Source organism: Eleginops maclovinus, chromosome 23, assembly GCF_036324505.1.
Source record: "Eleginops maclovinus isolate JMC-PN-2008 ecotype Puerto Natales chromosome 23, JC_Emac_rtc_rv5, whole genome shotgun sequence".
In the NCBI taxonomy this organism is placed as follows: Eukaryota; Metazoa; Chordata; class Actinopteri; order Perciformes; family Eleginopidae; genus Eleginops; species Eleginops maclovinus.
Window position 1 is genome coordinate 4,833,219 of NC_086371.1, and position 21,032 is coordinate 4,854,250.

General features: G+C 43.2%; 1 protein-coding gene across 1 annotated transcript in view; it reads left to right on the forward strand.

The window, feature by feature from the left end:
• LOC134859875 (LIM and calponin homology domains-containing protein 1-like) overlaps positions 1-21,032 on the forward strand; it is a 74,948-nt gene that overhangs the window by 51,923 nt on the left and 1,993 nt on the right. The window contains 22 exon segments of the mRNA XM_063876621.1: positions 810-1,068; positions 3,179-3,430; positions 5,446-5,823; positions 6,990-7,025; positions 8,792-8,918; positions 9,148-9,305; positions 9,469-9,940; positions 12,482-12,772; positions 13,104-13,209; positions 13,304-13,404; positions 13,489-13,594; positions 14,395-14,469; positions 15,106-15,134; positions 15,824-15,937; positions 17,542-17,634; positions 17,845-17,917; positions 17,920-18,008; positions 18,138-18,232; positions 18,617-18,778; positions 19,240-19,335; positions 19,926-20,034; positions 20,220-20,322. Of these exon segments, the coding sequence (XP_063732691.1) occupies positions 810-1,068; positions 3,179-3,430; positions 5,446-5,823; positions 6,990-7,025; positions 8,792-8,918; positions 9,148-9,305; positions 9,469-9,940; positions 12,482-12,772; positions 13,104-13,209; positions 13,304-13,404; positions 13,489-13,594; positions 14,395-14,469; positions 15,106-15,134; positions 15,824-15,937; positions 17,542-17,634; positions 17,845-17,917; positions 17,920-18,008; positions 18,138-18,232; positions 18,617-18,778; positions 19,240-19,335; positions 19,926-20,034; positions 20,220-20,322 (3,324 nt within the window).

The window sequence follows — 21,032 nt, forward strand, 5'->3', positions numbered from 1 at the left end:
TTTCATGAAAACAGGCCGTCAACCTGCTTGGGGCAGATTTATGTGCAGCCGCTGGAATGCACTCCATATAAAAACACTGGAACAGCACTTTAATGTTTAGTACGCCTTTTATTTCATGTTGCTAACGGCTTGGCGATAAAATAAAGTACTACTTATATTCAGAGATTAGAAATCACAATCCACTGTTTATCTTCTCACTTTAGTCATTGATTTGTTCCCCCACCCCCCCCCCCATCTTTTCTTTATAGTCTTTATGACACATTTTATAATTCAGAAAGTTGATAGATCATATCAGAGACACTTTATAAGTACATGCTCGATTAGGTGTGCAGCAAAACCACCTGATTGCAGAAAGGGTTACCAACATTTAGATGAGAAAATGAATGGTTTACATTTTAAACGGATGAAATGTTTTGTGAACCTCTTATAATTCTGAACATTACTTACAACACAAGAAAAACCAAGCCAGACCTTTTTTGTGTTATTTGTTTTCCAGTTGTTCTAGCAGAGCACTCGTATTTAATATCTAAAAATTAAATATCCCTACAGTATCCCTGATTCGTCTCTAAATGATCAGAAGACGCTGTGCCTACCTTGTTAGTAGCTCCTGAATAATAATAACCATCGTCGGATCATTGTTTGTCTCTAAATGAGACAAACAATGATCCCGACATTAAATGTATTTGTACAAATCATCCTGCTGTTAAAGGCATCTGCACACCTGAATTCCCAAACAGATGAGCAACAGAATGACCTCACTGTGACGCCATTAATAAACCCCTTTATTTCATCCCCTCTCCTCTCAACAGGCCGCGGCAGTGACTCAGAGTCCGACGGCCCTCCCCACAGGAAGATTCCAGACGTGCGCAAGGACGACATGTCGACGCGGCGGACGTCCGTCAGCGAGCCGCGCACTGCCATGCCCTTCAACCAGTACCTGCCCAACAAGAGCAACCAGAGCGGATACGTGCCCACGCCTCTCCGCAAGAAGAAGAACGACAAAGAGGAGGGGGCGCGCAAGAGCTGGAGTACTGCCACCTCACCTGTAGGGGGAGACAGGCCGTTCAGGTGAGTCTAACTGATGAGGAAGTGTAGAAGAAATGCAACACAGAGCTAAAGGCTCAATTCCAAACCGCCCCCTACACACTACCCCTACACACTACACCTCCGTTTGCGCGTTCCCGCGGAGGGTCCGCCACATTAAGTTCCGTTCCAAACCAGCGAGTGTGGAGGGGGAGTTGGTTGTCAAGCCCTCCAACTACAAGCCTGCATCGCACCTGACTTCACCTGTTGCACTACCTGACCGGACTCACCGCTGTGTGTGTCCATCAGGAATCACCCTGTGTAAAAACAGTTCCTGTAAACATTTAGACTGGTAAACTGTGTAAATCAAGATACTCAGTAAATATCAAACAGATGTTATCTGTTTTTTTGTTTTTCTCAGGAATATATACAGTACCCGCGTCTAGAAAACAGTGTGAATTTAATTCTAAAGTTGTATATATTTACAGACTAGTGCGAAAACCAAGCAGCTTATAAACATCATATTTGAAAATAAAAGAGGTTTGCAAATAAAGAAACGCCAATAAAGATTTTTGGAGGTTTTTTTTATGTTATTATTTAATATTTTGTCCAAGAGATGCTGATTTCAAACAGTTGTTACGAAAAGTTAGGGTATTTCCTGTTTCGGCCCGAGAGAGGGGAGTTTGTCCTAAAGCTTGCCTCTGTATCAACACCCTCCACCGGGAGGAAGGGAGCCTCGTTCAGCTTCGAGTGAGATTACAGATGGAGCTGACTCCATCACCGAGTGGGAGTGGGTAGGGTGTGGTTTGGAATTGGGCCAAAGAGTCATTTATTTAAGGTAGCAAATTTTGAATCCAAGAAATAGAGTTTAAATCAAGAATACACACAGAATTGTTAGTGACCGCAGTGTAAAGGTTAACTAATCTATTGAACACGTATTCTGTGCAAGTACATTCTTAAAGTCTGCTTTTAAACACTTTAGATCTCTGCTATCAGAAATATTTTACATATAGGGACTTTAATAATTCACAGCCCTTTTTTTAATAGAGTTGTGCAGAGCGTTTTACATTATGCTTGTTCCTGAATGCTGCAGTTGGAGGTCAAGGGCGGTATAATTGCATAATGAACTGATCATTTGGTGATGGCATGAAATAGATTTGCTGCAGATGACACATTTTTTCATTAAAAGTTGCACACAATTTCTGGAAGAGAATTCCACACAAATTGCAGTTCCAGCAAACCATGCTTCCTACACGTTTTGTGAGTTCTCTTTAGCTTGACAAAATCCAAACAAAGGGAACAAATATAGTTGAAAGTTGACCCAGAAGTTATTTATTTTAGAATGTGTGACATGTATTTTTTATGGTATTTATAAAACTCACAAAGACAGAATATAGATGTTGGGGGAAAAAAGCATATTGTTGTTTACCGAGTCTTGAGAGACTCACCAACATCTTTCTGTGTGTCTGTTGTTTATTGATATTGCAAAAGAAGGTCTCACATGGGAGTGGCTAATGGACGCCAGATGTGCTTTTTCATTGGCTGTGATTGAAGGGAAAGTGTGAAATCTACTACACAGGAGAAGTAGATTAAAATCTGACGCTCTTATTGGCATTTATTGGTTCGGCATGTGTAGAGCGCCGGGATCACATTTCTATTCTTTTAATCTTGTGTTGCCATCGGCTCTCACTGTACAAGTGTCATTTCTGCTGGCTTAGTGGATTCCTTAATGGGCTTTGATCTGTGTGTGTGTGTGTGTGTGTGTGTGTGTGTGTGTGTGTGTGTGTGTAGTGGTAGACAGAGAGAGATTTTGACTTCAGTAGTTTCTGAGGTTTAGATGTAGCATTATGTAGCTGTAACAGCATCAGATCAAAGAGAGGAGAGAGAGAGAGAGAGAGAGAGAGAGAAAGGGAGGGACTCTTTCCCCCTGGTAACTTCATCCATGATGTACAATTGCATGTTTTCATTGATTTTGTCCAAACTGTCGTTGTTTTTTTCTCCATCCTTCCGTCCATGCTGTTTCCCGTGTGTGTGTGCTGCATGTCTCCTGTACGTGATGTCATCCTCGTCTCATTGTGGCTAATTTTGCTCCATTGTGATTTCATCATACCTCCCTGTTTGTGTGTGTGTGGTGTGTGAATGGGTGATGAAACAGTCCAAATGAAGCCCCTAGTTTAGAGGATAGACCCGGAGAGTCCCCCTGCCCGACCCTGGACCCCCAGATACATATTCAGAAGGCCAAGCAGACTGAAAAGGACGAGGATGAAGGGGAGCAGACTGCTTCCACTCCTCGTGTTCAGATCCATGTGAGGAGGAGCAGTGAGCCTCTGCCCTATAGCCTCCCCCCGCCCCGAGCAGAGCCTCGCAGGGACACTGGGCCTCACCTGATGGTCTCCTCTGAGCAAAGGTCTTTCCCCTTGATTCCTGTTTTTATCAATACCCCATATGAGCCTCTGATTCATAGTCCTGATTGCTCTAAATCAACCAAATGTAATCTAATAGATAATAGACAGCCATATAGAATCTAACATTAAAATTCATATTCATTTGTGTTTTTATTTTTGTAGTTTTACACTTATAGGGGGACATCTGTGGATTTCACACATCAATGTCTGTTTAGAGGTCTTTAGAATAGTTGTATCATAGCGTTTTACATCTAGAAAGGACGCTGGGTAAAGTCTGACACATTGGATGTTGGTTGAAGCTGAGCACTTCAAGTTCAAATATTGAAAAAAAAAAGTTGTTGAGTTATAAAGAAGTGAGTTTAATAAACCTCTGACGCTCGCTCCTCATCTCTGCTTCAGGCTAGATGATCATAACTTTATCAGTGACTAGGAGCATAACACAACAACATCTCATACTGAACTGTCACCAGTCGTGTTGCATTGTGGGAGCCAGGTTTAGACCAGGAAGAGGTATGCGTGGTATAAGAAAACGAAATGTCTCTAGTGCTCTGCAATGCTGAATATGTGAAGAATAAATAGAGTCTGCAGGCTCTTATTGCAGCTGGGCTTTTGTTTAGTAAAGGATCAGCTCACCAGAGAAATAGCGTACTTACCACAAGGGCCACCTAGCCATACAGATCATTGCAGCTTTGTGTGCACGGTGTGAGACACCCACCTGCATCATCACAGTGAAGGTGAATTTGTTCAGCTGAAAAAGATCTCATCAGCAGCTCTTCTGTCCAAAAGCAATGTCCCAGTTCATTGAGGGTGATCTGCATGCTTAATCAAGAACAGTTTTTATCAGGACTGTTGCTTTGATACAAAATAACTTCCACAGCTGGTGTTTTCATCCAGGACTTATCATCTTTGGCTCCACCATTACCAGACCATCTTCCAGAGCTTACCCAGAGCAACATAACATCTATCTGGAACACATACTTTATACAACAGGCCAGCCAGGGGTCGCACCTTTTACACTTCAGGTTGAGGATTATGAGCTGTCAATATACTCCGCTTTATATTTCCCGGTGCGGGAGTCCACTGTGATGCGTGACTGTCTTTTTTTTTTCGCTGTTATTTCCTGGTCCAGCATTTCATTCACCGTGCTGTTGGACAGTTATTAGACTCACTCCCCCAGTTGTTCCATCTTTTCCTGGCAGGGATGATACGGCATTGATTTGGTTGTCAGCGATTCAGGGGAGTGAAATGAATGCTCAAAAGAAATCTGACATGTGTTTATCTGCAATCCAAGGGAAAAGGGGGATTTCTGGATGTTTTTAAAAGGCTTTGATATTGGCTTCTTTAGTTGGTAACAGCTTGTATTGTTCCAGAAGAAAACTGAGGCTGGAATGTGTGTTTCTGTGTTGCCAGGAGTTTAAAAACGGTTATATAACATCAACATATTTGTTTTTTTAGAAGTCTATCAAAGGTTGTGTTGACACCTTCAAATACAAACCAAGCAGGTAACCACAAAAATGTACTTTACACACACTCACTCACACTCACTCACACACTCACTCACACTCACTCACACTCACACTCGCACTCGCACTCGCACTCACACTCACACTCGCACTCACACTCACACTCACACTCACAGGGAACATGCTACCCACCCTCCGGATGTAAGGAAATGAGGCCTTGCTTCTTCCTTCCCTGACCCAGAACAGGCTGGGACTGAGGCTTGGCCTTTTCACAGCCTTTCTCCCCCCGCCATGCATGCTGGGAATTTATAGTCCCATAACTTTCCTCTCAGAAAGTGGCTGTTCATCACGGGATGAGAGAAAAACAGTGTTCAGAGAGTTATACTTTGGCTTTGTGACTCCAATTTGTTTGTCTACTGAGAAGGGATTTGTGAGCGTGCTATTGGCTCAGATTTATGTCTTTAAAAACCCTCCATTTAGCTCCTCAGAGGAATGCTGTCTGATAGGATGATAACCAGGCAGCAGTGCGTTTTAGTTTGCTTTGCTTTCTGCAGTACTCCAGCTCGCTCGTGCTCTGAGGAGTTCTTCCACCATTCGACAACTCTGGCAGCCAAATCTGCTGCAGCGAGCCCCGCCATCGCCACCGGGAAACATCCACCTGTGACCGAGCCGGAGGAAGCGGCTGTGAGGAAGGGAGCCACTGGTGTCCCGTTGGCCGCAGATGCAGAGCGGGATCAGGGCCAGAAACAGGCCGGCCAATCGCTGAACTCTCCCAAAAACATCAACACCGCCAATCCCCCGCACTTCCTTCCTGTGCCCGCTGCCGTGGCAACTGCAACAACCGATACAGGCCGGCGGAAGGAAAGGGCGCTGAGCGAGAGTGGCGACCCAAAAGAAGGAAGCACTTGGTCGGAGAGCGATCTTCCTGCAACGTGAGCCCCCAACAACAACACTACATTTTAATAACTCCACTGCGCTGATCTTAAGCTACAACATGCAACTTAAAAATCAGAGGATCTAGTATTCAAATGACTGTTTTGAATACTCAATATCAGCATGCACCTCGACCTCAGACTGCGCTGCTGCTTTCTGGATGGCTTATCTACTTAAAGGTTGCACGACTTCTTTTAAAATGAATGCAAACTTGTATTATTTTCTCAAAAAGCAACTGTCATTGTAAAAGCAAAGAAACTTTGGTCAATTTTGATTTGTTTCTAATTGCATTGCTGATTTTGGTTAAAGAATTTTAAGAAAGAGAAACATGTTGTCTTTCATGAATCCTTCTGGAGTCCCAATAAGGGGTTAGCAATGGACTCTAAATTCAAATTGATCCAAAATGATTCGGCCATTCCTGAATGCTTAAATTGATCCAACCAATCTCAATCAATCCCATAAATATCACTCAAATACCATCTTTAAAGCAGACCCCACTCTATCACAGGCTTTCATCTTCCTACTAAACATATGGCGAGTGATTCTACTACAACAAACCAGAAATAAGTGTATCTGCTCTTGATTTCGTGAGGCTTCTCTGTTAGTCTCCTTGTTCTCTTGTGGCGAGAAACCACAGGCCACGCTTACTCTCACACCCCTCCAACATCACAGAGGCAGCTACATAAAAACAGCGTGTGAAGACCTTTGTGGCCAAGGCCAGACCTACCAGTGGTAGTGGCAGACAGAAACAGAGCACATCCGTCATGTGTGCTGTCTCATAAAGGCTGCATGTGCTTTTAAAGAGTTAAGTGTCAGCTGCATCAAAGATCATTGCCATATGCATCTGTCTTATGCTAACAGGGTTTTGGTTTGCAGGGATGCAGTAAAGTGTCTGCTGCTCTGGCTGTGTTATGGATAAGACTGCCCCCTTGTGCCTGGTTTAAGGATCAGGGTTAAATCTCAGTGCTTGATACAAAACCAGTATTTGAAACATTTCTGAACAATTAACTGTATTAAATCTTCCATAACTAACTCATTGTCAGTGTGATCACAGAAATGTTACTCACTAGCGATCCCATCACTGTCTGATATCCACATGAGTGAATGCTGAGTGTCTCTGAGTGTACTTGTATTCATTTGTGATTGTGCTCTCTGCCTTCTGTAGATTCAGCCGCACACACAGTGTGTCAGAGGACCCACAGTAAGTTGTCCATTTAGCACTCAGACGCTTGGCTGTCTGGCCCAGCACTGCTGCTGCAGCCCCGCTCAATAGGTCATTCTATCACCTATCGAGTGTTACAATTTGATTTTCCCTTATGCAAGTGGAAAAAATCTGCCAAAGGTTAGAAATATACAAAGTAAGTCAGTGGGATGGTATTAGTTTGATTAAAGGTGTGCAAATTCTTTATATTGTATATTCCTCCGTCTTTTATTGTAGAAATTACGGGATTGTTGTGCATTGTATCTTGCCAGGGTAGGAAATCCTCTTAAAATGGCCCTCATGTGATACTTTAATTCTCTACTGAATGTCATTCATTCGTGCTTTAATTTATCTTAGCAGCTCAGCCAATAAGAGTCTGAAGTATGTGATCAATATATCTATACAGCCCCACTGAAGAGTAAAATATCTAGACTGAAATATTGTCTATAAGACTGTAATTTAAACACATTTCATGGAGGTGAAAATGGGAGTAAGTTCAGTCAGTCAAGGCTTATGTATGTATCATTACATTTGTCATGAGAATATCTAAATTTGACTCTGGAAAACTCTGCTTTTTTCTCATTTTCCTTGCATGGAAAACAAGTCCTCAAATTCAGCCGATTTTTTCCTACTTGTATAATTTAAATTCAAAGTATAAAACAATAACCTAAAAGACTTTGATAGTGTCCAACAATGTATATTTACCTTGAACTTGATCTGAACTGTAGTACTCCACATGCTTTTATCGCCTTTCCAGCTGGCACCAGTCATTTCCTCTCACATTTACTCAGTGCCTGCAGTAGTGTGTGTGGAGAGGACTTACTAAACTGCTCTGACACCATTAGTGCTTCTGCCAGCTGCATGTAACGCAATCATTTCAACAACCTCCTGATGACCCTTCCCTCACACAATGAATTATCATGTAGTCTCATTTGCTAATGTAAAAAGTGCAGCTTTTTGTGAAGCAGAAGAGATGGTTCATAACGAGGTGATTACGCAATTTGTTTAGAAGTTTTGATTGACGTCCCACTGACCAAAACTTTGAAAAACAAGCGAAATATCAGTGATCTATTAGATTGAAAACCCCCTTCTGCTTACAAATTAGTCCATCTCATTCTATTTTGGCAATCACTATTCTAAGTCTCAGTCATGACTTAGTTATTTAAGCAATGATATAATCATTTCACCATTTCTAAGTCGATGAAGAGCAGCACGTTCCTCAAAAAAGGCTGCACTTTACTGTCTTCTCTGTAATCTAAAAATGAATGCATCACTGACTGCACAAATATATAAACTGTGTGTAAACTGTCTGTGACACTTCTTTGACCGGATGAGGACTGTACGGTTGGTTCATCTCATACACTAACATCAGAATGTTACTTACAAACTACTCAATGTCCTTTAAGGTCTCATTCAATCTTCTTAACCTCTAATGTAATGAATGTCCTGTGTTGAACAAATGTTTGAAAGTGAACTGAAACATGGAGGAACATACTAAAGGGAAATGCCTTTCTACTTGAGGGAATTGTGAATGTTGTATGAGTTCCAGGACAGATTTTCTTTAAAAGCTGCTTTAAAATACATCTTGTTTTGTTTGTTTTTGTTGTGGATCATGTGTATTCTTACAATACTACAATAGCATAACCACATGTTTGCCATTGCTTAGTCTAGACTATCTACAGTAAAAAAAAAACCGATTGTTCTCTGGTCAGTGTATGATGTTGAAAATCCCTGTTCTGTGTCTGTCTCCCCCCTCCTCTTCTCAGGAGTGTGAGTATGATCGACATGCGAGGTGAGGAGGAGGCCATGTTGCAGCCACACAGTCAGGTGCGCCATGAACTGATGCACAACCAGTACAACCAGATGAAGGAAGAGGATGACCACTGGCAGGATGTGAGTCTCAGAATGGTCTAACTCTGTCACCTTTATTACTTTTGATTAATATTGTTTTTCTCTCATTTCATGGTTTTCCCACCTGCAGGCCGAAGCATTAACTTGTTTTGCTGTGCCCCAGTTAAGCAACTTTAATCAGATTTCTAGGTCCGCAGCAGTGCTTCAGGTCTCAGATCGTTTGCCTTGTTTCACTTGGCACTGAAACACTTCTGATCTGTTTGTGCGTCAGGACCTGGCCCGATGGAAAAATCGGAGGAGGAGTATTTCCCAGGACCTGATCAAGAAGGAGGAGGAGAGGAAGATGATGGAGCGGTTGCTGTCAGGAGAAATCTGTACCTCCCATAGGAGGAAAAGCATCAAGACCTACAGAGAGATAGTGGAGGACAAGTACGTGGCGTAAAAAGGACGTTTCATTTGTGTTCAGCTCAAACGATCCTTTACTACTTTTTACTGGTTTCAAACCGTCAGGAGCGTACATATTTTGCATAAAATATAAATCAATTTGGGTCATGTCAGTTTTCCTCTTCTTAAACTCCTTCCTATCCAACAGGGAGCGCCGTGAGCTTGAGCTGCGGGAAGCGTACCGGAGAGCCAGAACTCCAGAAGAGGCGTCGGCCGTCCTCCAACACTACGCCCAGCGCTTCTCCATCAGTGAATCAGTCATGGAGCGCCTACAGTTGCCAAAGATCCTGGACCGCAGCATATCTGCCGATCCCTCTTACCCCAACTCATCCTTCCCCATCTCAGTCTCCCCAACGACCCCAGACCCCTTTGACGTTGACCCAAACGGGCCCCTGAGGTATCTACGGCAGCAGTCGGCCCCGGCTCCAAAGTTCACGTCTACACTGGAGGCGCGAGTGGAGGAGTTTCCCAAAGACCCCTCGCACCAGCGGCCTCAGATTCGCTCTCGCTCCTCTGAGCCGCCGTCCAACAGAAACCTGTCGCCCAAACCGGTGCCTTTGCTGACACCCAAGCCTTACTTCCAGCCCAGACCCTTAGCGGGGGAACCATGGCCCAGCAAGGTGAGAGCGACTCAGGAGATGACCTCAACAGATTACTGCCCCACAATAGAAATGCTGCTGATGTAAATCTGTTCTACAGCATCCTCCTGTCTCCTTATCTCAGTAAAATGTCCCTGTAGCGGACAAAATCCTAGAATCTATAAAAGAAAATGAACTAAAAGTAAACTGCCGCTGAGGCACCAGATAGTAAATGTTATTCAAGTCCAGACAAGTCACCGTTTTTGCATTTATTTGCATGATCCAGTATCTTAACAAAGAGCACAGTTTCCAATCATTCCTTTTCTTGAGCTTTTCCTATTGCTCTCCTGCCAGCTTGAATCAAACCGACTGGTAAAAGACGTGTGTGCCTTCTAATGCCTTCAAAAGAAAAGCAAGTTTAAATGGTAATTCACTTAAATAACAAGTAAATGAATAAATAATATAAGGCAATTTATAGCTCCAACAGTCCCTAATACATTCCTCTACCTCTATTTAGGTTCCTTACTCTGGATGAAGTTCTCTTTATGCAAACATTAAATGACTGAGATATGGTTAGTGTAACCACATCTAGAGATATCATGATAGCAGAAGAGTAGTTGTAGATTCCTGATACCAATCAGGTACCACGGTAAAGAACTAAGAAAACAATCCATGTACTTGCATAAAAAAGTACAACATGCAAAGTTTTATTATGGTTTGCATACTGGTGTTTGTTTAGAACTTAAACTGGCTGTCATTTCCTCTATCATTTCTATGTTATATTGCTGTGGAAATATCTTCAAATTACTGTATTTATTTAGGTTTCTAGCTTAATTTTTACTTAAGGGAAATTATTACAGGCTAATTACACGGCCAGATACTAAACAAACTTAACGACTCGACTCCCAATATTAATTGAAATTATTTTATTCACTCAAAGATGATCGTATTTCTTCCGCTAAGAGAAAAACAACTCTGTTCCACGCGCACAAAGGGCTGGGTCTGTAACAACAACTTCACGGCAGCACTGATGGAGGTTTTCTGTAACACTGCAGAGCCCAGACCGTGTTCCTGTCAGTGTTTACTTCCTGTCTGTCTTCTGGTGACGCCCAGCGCTCCATATTTGAACATATTTTCCTTTCTCTTTCTTGATCCTCCTTAACAACGGTGAATAAGTCTTTGACAGCGGTCTGTACTACTAGATTAACAACGTGTCACATGTTCTGAATTGACCAATCAGAATCGACTATTCAACTAAGCCATGTAATAAAAGGCTATATTGAGCACATGATGACATTAAAATGTACCTTGCCCTTTATACATGTTTTTAATGGATAAAGCGTAAAGGCAATGCTTTTATATATGAGACTGATTTTATACAGTGGATGCCCCAAACAGGTCTTCAAACATTGACCCGGTACCCGAGCATCTGTTCTTGGGACATCCCTCACAGTCCTGCAGCGGGTATGTTTGAGGTTAAATGTAGTAACTTCCCACTGCTCACAGGCTGAAGGGTAAATCTCCCCCCCAGCTCTCTTGGCAGACGCATCGAATGCCACCGGACGGCCATGGTGATGAGCCGGCTGGTTTTCTAGGAAAAGACTTCCCCTCACAGAAGAAGCATGTCATGTTTCAATTTAGCTCAAAGTGCTCTCAACAGGATCCATTTCCTTTTCTTCTGGAAAAAATGTCCTAATGGGAATATTTAAAATGAGATCTTATGTTTTGGCGTGGCGGGGAGGGAGGGGCAGATTATTACCAGACCAAATTGAGCACAGCGCTTTTCTGGAATGTCTTGTCAGGAGTCTGAGCGGAGCCCGGCTTTCAATGGAGCCCTCTGTTTCCTATTGACTTAAGAAGTTGACAAGTAGGGCCTTCTCAATGTGAAGTGGGCTCCCAGCGGACAAAGAGGGCCCACACAGGCTGCTCCGAGAGGGATGAGAAGGTGGAGGCGGAGGGGGGGCAGACTAAGAGCCTGCATTCACCCAGCTGCACCGCTGTGTCTTAAGTTACCGCTCACTAGGAGCCGCTCGCACATACATTACAGCCTCTTTGTCTCTGAGGCAGCGCGGCGTTGTGAGCCGGATGAATAGCTAATAACGGACCGAGATGAGAGGCTGATAATGAGCACAGATGAGGGCACTGGGTTTATTTTAATTTCTTTGTTGGTCATCAATTCATGTAGCTTACCTTTGTGAATATATTGAGCTAGAGCCGCCTGGTTGCAGCGGTCAGTGTTTCCTGCAGTTGTTTCATCTCTAGAAACCACATGTTCCTAAGTTTAGGTCCGTAAAATACCTAAATGTAACAAAATATAGACATTGTATATCTCATACCGGTCAAAATGTTATCATATGCACTTAATTTTACATTAATAAATGATCCAAAATGTCTTTGAATGAAACAAAATAGCAACATTTAAAGAGAAAATGTAACCCACCCTGAATCCCATGTTGTGAAATCCTTCACGTCCAGGGAAAGGTACAGTCTGGAAGTTTATCAGGTTACGTTTTAGGATTTTATAGCATTTCCGCGAACTCTGCAGTGCATTATAAAGTATTAAACCTGTTCTCTGTTCTTTAGGCTGATGGTTTGCTCCGGGTTAACGGCGACATAGCAAGTGACCAAGTTTTCCCCACGCCTGAGAGGCAGGGAAGGGAATCTCCTCCTCAGTTCCAGGCCTCCCCTTCGATAACCAGCAGCAGCACTGTAGATGTTCCCTCGTCAGCAGCCTCACCTACCCGGGGAGAAAACCTTGTTGCAACAAAAGCCAGGGAGGAACAAAGGGGCTCAGAACCGGCTTCTAAGGATGCACAAGAAGAGAGAATCATTGAGAATTCGACACAACCAAGCCGGCCCACCTCGCTCCCAACGGTCAGGATTAGTATATTTTGTAGATGATCGAAATATATGTGAAAACAATCTTGATGGTTATAAAGATCCTGTAATGAACTTTCTACTCTCTCCTGGGTGTCATTACAGAAATCAGTTGAAACACTAGAAATAATGTAAAAAAACATGTGAGCAAGATAGCTTTAATGACTTGTACACACTGTCTTCCAAACACTAGCGCTGTAATCTGCTGGAATTCTTTTTTAATACAGTACATAAGCCTCATGATCGCAGGTTAGTTTATGATGCACGCTCCTCTTGATCTCAGGGTGGTTTATAATTCTACTTTGAAATCCTCTGTGACTCCTAACAGCAGCTGCAGAAGCCAGAAGGAAGCATTGAGAAGACAGGAAGTCAGGAAGTAGCTGCTGCAGAGGAGGAGAACTCAAACACTGCAGCTCAACAAGCACCTCCTGCAGGTCTGAACAGCGTGTTGCTACACTGACCCCTAGTGGTTGCTCATGGACTTGTGTCATCTTTACCTATCATGTGATAAATATGTGTTGTTTTCAGAAGCCAAACAAGAACAACAAACTGAACCATCTGGCCAAATCATCTCTAACCTCGTCCCGACCGGGATCAGCACACAGCAAAGTCAGCCAACTACTTCACAGGTGAGGCTGCTAACCAGAATAATACAAACTGTAAAGGAAATAACAACCAGCCTTTCGATGTTTAATCTCTGAATCTCCCTGCAGACAACTGTGCCATGTTCCCAGGAGGCGTCCCAGAGGAGAGGGAACGTGCCGAGCTTAGCTTCACCTGAATCATTTGAATACCACCCGCCGAGGGAAACGGCCGCAGGTCAGTGAGCGCTTCAAACACAGCCAGCAGCTTCTTTTCCATCTCCTGAGTTTGATTAGCATGTCCTCCTCGCTGGCTTGTTTCCTCTTTTGCTTTAGAGCCTAAGAGTCTTTCTGTTTTCCTGTAACCAATGATATTTAAATCAGAGTAAAGGGGGTTTTATAATTCTGTGTTACACTCCTGGGTCAACAGACTACGACACTAAATTTCCCTATTCATTTTTCTCAATGTAGACTGGTACGCAACCTAATTTGACCCGAGATCAAATTAAAAAACCTATAAAGAGGTTATCTTTTACTTTTCAGATGGTGAGTGTTGTTGTTTGCTGCCTTTTTACTCAAATCTTTAGGACTAAAGAGTGTTTTTTTTTTATTAAAACATGTTTCCCCCATTGAAGCCTTCATGTTCTTTACTATGTTAATCAAATGAGGAAACAAAATATAAACAAAATAATCTTTCAGAGTTAAACTTCCTAATTCATTTTTCTGTGAAAAGGAGGATCTGCCAGACCTTTTTTCCCTTCCTGTTTCAGTCATTAAATATAAACTTAGAGAACATGATTCTTATTCTCTTAAGTCTTAATTTAAATTAGACTTCGGATCACTTCTCATCACTCTCCAGGGATTCTGTTATTTAAATGTTCTTGGTGGCAAATTGGTAAAAGCTTTTCCCCAGTTTCTCTGATGTCCATACCAACTCGTAGTTTTGACATCTGTCTATTCCTCATCACTCCCCTCTTTTCCTCCCTTCCTTTCCTTCCTTCCTTCCTTTCACCCACACATTCTTTTATATCGCTATAGAGATTGCAAACAGTGTCAGGTCTTCGCTGACAACCAGCAACCCTAAGTTACGCTGGGACTTCTTCGTTCCGCCAGGTAAAGCCTTCATTTATCGGTGGAGCTCATGTTTCCGTCCCACAGGGTTTCCCTGCTGTCTCTTCAAGGGCTCGACAAAGCCCTCCAGTCCCATCCCTCACTCATTTCCAGTCTGTGGATGATCAGTGATGTGCTCTCACTCTTGTGTTTTAGAGTAATAGGGTATACAAATCCTCAAGTTGTTATTTATTAGTGTTGTCATGTTTAAAGAGAGTACTTTGTGTGTGCCGTCATGTTGATTTAAGATGAAATGGGTCACTTAGAATTAGTAAGAATCATCACGGGTGACCAGCCTGACTTTATAAATGATCACTTTTGTGTTTGCCTCATTGAGCTTGGCATTACTATGTTTTCCACCAAAAGCTATGGTCTACTCTAAACCATAAAGACCAGATAAAATCCGAAAGGCAGAGATGTATTTCTTCATCTGCTCATTGGCTGAATCCAGATGCAGTGTGTAGCTCTTGGTGGAGCGCTCTCTTTATTTATTTTCTCTCTTCAGCATCTTAACTCCTTTGCATATTGTCTTTCACCTAAATATTTGTTGCATCAAAAGGCCTACTGTGATCCCTTGTTTCAAGACTTAATAAATGAAATGTATTTTAACTCGTGTTCCCTGTCACTATTTCTCTACAGATGACATGGAGAAGGATCTGCGTGGAAACGTGAGTGAAACCATCCCCTGACCGCATAATACTGTGTGGTCAGACTATGGAAAACCTTTACTGCTTCTCATCTGGCTTATCTTATTAATACAGTAGTGTAGTTTAACTGAGTACACAGAGTGAAAGCTAGTTCTGAAGACATGACAAAAAATCATCTAAATATTCTGTCTAAATATAAACATGAAGGAAACCCAGAGTCCCTGCCTCTAAGCTTTCCATAAAGATCTGAGATCAGGCGATAGTTTTTAGTGCTGTTTTATGAACATGTGTTATTGCGTATCTCTTCCACGTATCTCAGGGCACACAGAGCTGTGTGTGTAACATGCCAGATGAGGATGCTGTAGCAAACGGCCGAGACTGCTTCTGTTTTCCTTTGAGCTCACCTCTCTCTCTCTGTCTTCTCTCTCCTTTAGTAGGAATCCTTTGGCTAGCATTGGAGTAGTGCTGTCGTGGTAGACCAACTATTTCTGTCTTCTCCCTCCCCTTCTTCTTTTCCTGTGGTGGATGTGTGTGCACATTGGTGTGTGTGTGTGTGTGTGTGTGTGTGTGTGTCTGTGTGTGTGTGTGTGTGTGTGCATATCAAACGATGGTCTCTTACTGGCTTCCTGGCTGGGTGAGTGTGTTTGGTTGTGTGTGATTGTGTGCATGAATATCTGTATTTTGTGTTCGTGTGTGTTGGGGTCTATCAGGTGTCAGTCCCGGGGTTGCCCCAGGCCAGGCGGGGGGACCGCTGGTCTTGGGACCCGGATGAGGAGCGAAAGCGTCAGGAAAGGTGGCAGCAAGAGCAGGAGCGCATGCTGCAGGTACACAGCCAAACTGAGAGGGTAAAGCATGACGCATGAGTCTGCAGGGTTAGGGGTTCACTTCCTTATGGAGCATAGAGCAAGGCAGCACCAGAACTGTGAGGATTGAGTTCAGAGCAGACTTTCTGTTTAAGCCACTACGAGTCCTACGGGAGAAATAATTAGTATGGATGTGAAGTGAGCTAATTAAGAGGCTTCACATTCCTCACATTTTTTTGTCCATGTTATTCAAACACATTGCTGACATTCTAGTTCAGCTTAAAGTTTGTTAGACTGTAAAAAGCTTGATTAGCCCTTTATATAACATGATCATTTGCCATTAACCATGAGGCTCTGACAACATGTGTCAAACTCATCTGAGGGTTATTTTTTGACACAAAATACTTACATTTTGTTAAAGAGGGAGATTTTCAGATAATGCATTAAAATACGCGGTGGTGCAGAAGCTTTCTATGTATTCTGTAATAGGTTGTAATTGAAATTCCAGTCGCTAGCATGCATGTTGACTTTTGGCAAGAGATGCTTTAGGTTAAAGCTTCTTTAAATGCTGCAGGGTGTCGGTAAGCTGCTGCGTGACAGTCCGCTCATCTCAGAATCAGATGGATAAACCACAGGTCATTGCTACTTGCAAAGCTTGCCTACCCTTCTGTTGAGGCACACCCCGACCATTGCAATGCACACCGTGACCAGTAGAGGGCAGCTTTGTGCAGCGGGAGAACCTCTGCTTCGGTTTGAGCCTCTCACTGTCTCCATCTCATGCACACACTCAGACAATGACACTGTCCCAGGTTGCTGCTGTTGCTGCTGCCCAAACCACCCTCTCTCTCCTCAACCAATCAGAGCCGCCTCTCAGGTCCACAGATTTTAAACATGTAAAGGATTCATTAGGATCCTTGATGTGCTGTACTCATCTGCAGTATAATCCTTATATTTAAAGTGCAGATTTCTGTTTGACTGTTTGAGATGAGATGAAATGGATGAATGTGGTGCATTGAAGAGCTTGTCTCCCCCCCCCCCACCCCCACCCCCAGTTGATTCTGTGTTGTCTCTGTGCATCGATCTTTATCTGTCATCTGTCTTGCTTAACTGGCTTTCGGGGCTCCTACACAAGTCTTAAAAGAGTAAAAACTACTTTGCGTCAGTCTGGAATAATCTTTAATGTCAGCGGTTGTTAAAGTAACGCGCATGAAGGAACAACTTTAATTGATGATGAAGCTTTTGAGACAGATTTTGTAGGAGCCTCTGCATGCTCTACCTCTCCTCCGCAGTGCCTGCTTCTGGTCTTTTGTGTTTGCTTTTTATTCCTGACACACAGATATCAGATCTGAGCAAGTGATTAGCTATAAGAGAGGAGAAGCTAACCAATGCATTCATGTATGTCCCTAAGATGAGGCTTATATTAAAAGTATATACTGAGGGAATCTAGATTGAGTCTACCAGTTATGGGTCCCTGCTTGGGAGAGACAATGATTCGAGCCCTTATGATTCCAGATTTGTCTGCTCATGATACATATTTTCCTGCCCAAAATGTCCTCCTGCAGACAGTTTAGTCTTTGTCGAGGCTCTGTGCTGTATGTATGTAATGTGTGTTGCCATGGTAACAGGAAAAGTACCGGCGCGAGCAGGAGAAGCTGAAGGAGGAGTGGGAGAAAGCACAGAGGGAGGTGGCAGAGGAGGGGAGGAAGTACCACGAGGAGGTGTGTGAAATGTTTTATTGTTTTGTGTTTTGATTTTAAGGAAAAGTATTTGCTGTCTAAAATATGTAGCCAATAACAGTAGAGATGTTTATTTGATAACTCTTCCACCTTTCCCAAAGGGGTATGTATGGTGTTTTATATGTTGTTTTTTAAATGTATAGTACAATGCTACAGTTATGGCTGCAATATCTTCTCTTATCTTCTCCACAGGAGCGTAGGATACTGGAGGAGACAGTGGCGCCTCTGACTCCCCGCTCCTCGACCCTGACCTCCCCAACGCGGGGGAGGTCTGTTCCACCTCGGAGCCTCAGGACACCATCGTCCGCTCACTGGCCGACTGGGAGCGCAAACAAGAACTGCTGGACAGCCAGTTGGTGAATGGCTGATAGAAGCATGCATTCATTCAGTGTGAAGTCAGGAGGCTGACAATAAGTTAGAGTAACTTGAATCAACAGTTATTGGTTTTTAACTGACTGTTCCCTGTTTGTGATTGGATGGCACAGAGGGGGAGCACTGAAAGTGTGGAATGGAAACGGAGAGAAAACGACAGAACCAGTGACATCAGCACTGCGGACGACAGCATGAAAACAGGCAGGAGGTGAGCAGCCTGTCCTTAAGGGGTGAATGTCGAAGTATAGACATTTTAGCAGACAACAAAAGCAACAACAACAAATATTAGCAACTAAAAGCCTCTGTCAACAGGTAACTTCAATCATGTAAGAAGCATGTGGGTATAGTATGTCCAATCAACATCTGTTTTCATGTGATCAGTGACTTCTGCTGTTTAGTGAAACTGGGGAACACATACTTCAATATAACAGCACTTTGTATTATTTGGTTTGTTGTGTTTATGCAACTTCTTCTCAGGGTTCCATTAGGGATGCTTCAAATATTCAAATCCGAGTAGGATCAGTGAAAAGGAAAGTTAATTAAACTGTAAAACACAGCTTGTGACTTGTGTACGAATTTGTGTGTTCCTCAGCCTGGTGAGTCAGAGCAGCAGTCAGGCAGACACCCTCGGTCACAGTCTGCAGAACGGCCAAAAACTTCCTGCGATGACGACCAAAACCTCGGCTCCGGTGAGGAAACCAGAAGAGAGTCCGTCCGACAGCAACAAGCTCAGCAAGCCTGCAGGAGACAGGAGGTGTGTGTGTGTGTGTGTGTGTGTGTGTGTGATTTTTGAGAGCACCCAATATATAATGACAATGCAGGGTTTACCTCACATACGCTCAGGTTAGAACCTCAGTACCTATTATTACAACACTATATTATCACCACTTCATTTATCTGTTGAGTCTGGCCTAGTTAACATTCACATTTGGACTCTAAATACACATGTCAAAGCGAGTGGCTCTTAGTCACACCTTCAGTTCACCTGTTTGACCAGCAGATGGCGTCTTGTGCCACAGTCTCCCTCCACATGAAGAAACAAGTCTGTGACGACTCATAACACCACATTTTTTAAAAGACCCGGCTTTTGCCCCGACATCACGGAGTAGATTTTGTTTGTCCAGCTTGTTGATTGGTTTGTGTCCGGCTCAGGCAGCCAATGGAGTCGCTGCGGCTGTGCTCATCATCATGTTGCATATTGCTGTCCATTTCCAGGAGTGCTCCCATTGATAATCACATGTGCCGCAGCTCATCAAAACCCCCCGCAGCATGCTCGCCACCTCCAGACACTCTGCCTCCAGCGCCCAACAGGTACTGCATCACAAACAGTCTCCATGGAGGGAGAGGGGGGGGTCATTTCTGCACCGTCATTGGCATTTCTCCACCCGTCTCATGACATGTAGCACTGCAGCAAAGCAATTCAATACAACACACGTAAACAGAAGGGCTTTCAGTTCCTTTCATGTTGACTTCGTTTTGTATTTTTGCACTGAATTTAAATATTCCAAACATTACTGCAAATGTGCCAGAGTTCCCATCTGCAGTTCCAGGTCATTTGATACAATTATAGTTTCATATGTTTCTGAAATAGCACACAACATAGAAGAGCAGCAGGAGTAACCCCCATTAAACATTGCAGGCCAAAACATTGGATACAAATTTCCCCTTTACACCTTTTTATAATTAAATAAATGAGATGCATCTCTCTTTAATACATCTGGTGTTGATAATTCTGTAGAAGTATTTCTTCTTCAGTTTTTACAGTAATTCTGTTCAACGAAACACTGACAAATGAACAGCATATTAACTGTTTCTCTGATACATTCAGTCAGTAAACAATTTACACTCCCTACTCGCATCGTGTTTTCACTCCCTCGTTTTCCTGTCTCTCTCTGCTGCAGGTCGGTCAGTGGGAAGAAGCTGTGCTCCAGCTGTGGGCAGCCTTTAGGGAAGGGGGCGGCCATGATCATAGAGACCCTCAGTCTGTACTTCCACATCCAGTGCTTTAAGGTCGGTGACAGAAGATTCAGTGTCCTTTTTCTGAATGATTTAATGATGAATGATGGAGAATACACCAGTCTTGCTACGGTGGTCAATCACATGACCAAAACATACAATAACAGTAGCTGTGTCTTGTGTTTTTTACCTGAATATAACTAATGTTAATCATAATACCTGTCTCTGTCTCTCTTCAGTGCGGGGTGTGTAAGGGACAGTTAGGCGACACGACCACGGGGACGGACGTCCGGATCAAAAACGGCCTCCTCAACTGCCACCAGTGCTACATCCGCTCCCGCTGTAAGCCCCTCCACTTATCTCTCACCCAAAATGTCCTCCATCTCTCCTTTTTTTAGTCTCACCCCCTTTCCATTCAGTATTCTCTCCCTATATTCTAGAAATCCATTCAAAACAGGAATTTCCAAACACACAACCAGCAGAAATATGTGAATAAGCTCCCTGCGTAATGCTCATAAAGAGACTTTCTAATATTATAAAAAGAGTGAGGTGTTGTTGTTCCTTATTGTTTGCTAACGTCAGCCAGATTTCATATCTGATGAATAAAGTCAGTTTTCAATAAGGCGGTGGTGTTGTAGCACCAGCAGTAAATACGGTGCTCATAAAGCAGGCAGAAAAACAGACGAAGGTTTGTTTGATTTATTGTTTCCAAAGTGAACCTGACACTGTGAGGATAGAAAAGAGTGTACGGTGTTTTCCTTTAGGTTTCATTCTTTATTGCAGCCCCGCTGTGTGGCTCATGAGACGAGTGTATTTTAATATAAAATCCCGACCCGGTGCAGCTTTAATAAAGAAGTGTCAGACCCAGTGAGGCTGGAGGGACGGATCTGAAGCTGGGAGCGGATAGCAGTAACTTTCTGTCTGTTTCCCCTCGTCTGCACGGGAACAAAAGTTCCTTTTCTGAAAGACACATTAACCTCTCAGCAGCTGTTATCATTTGGGGATCAGAAAAACCACAGAATCAAATCAGAGCCTCAATCAGAAGACTCCAA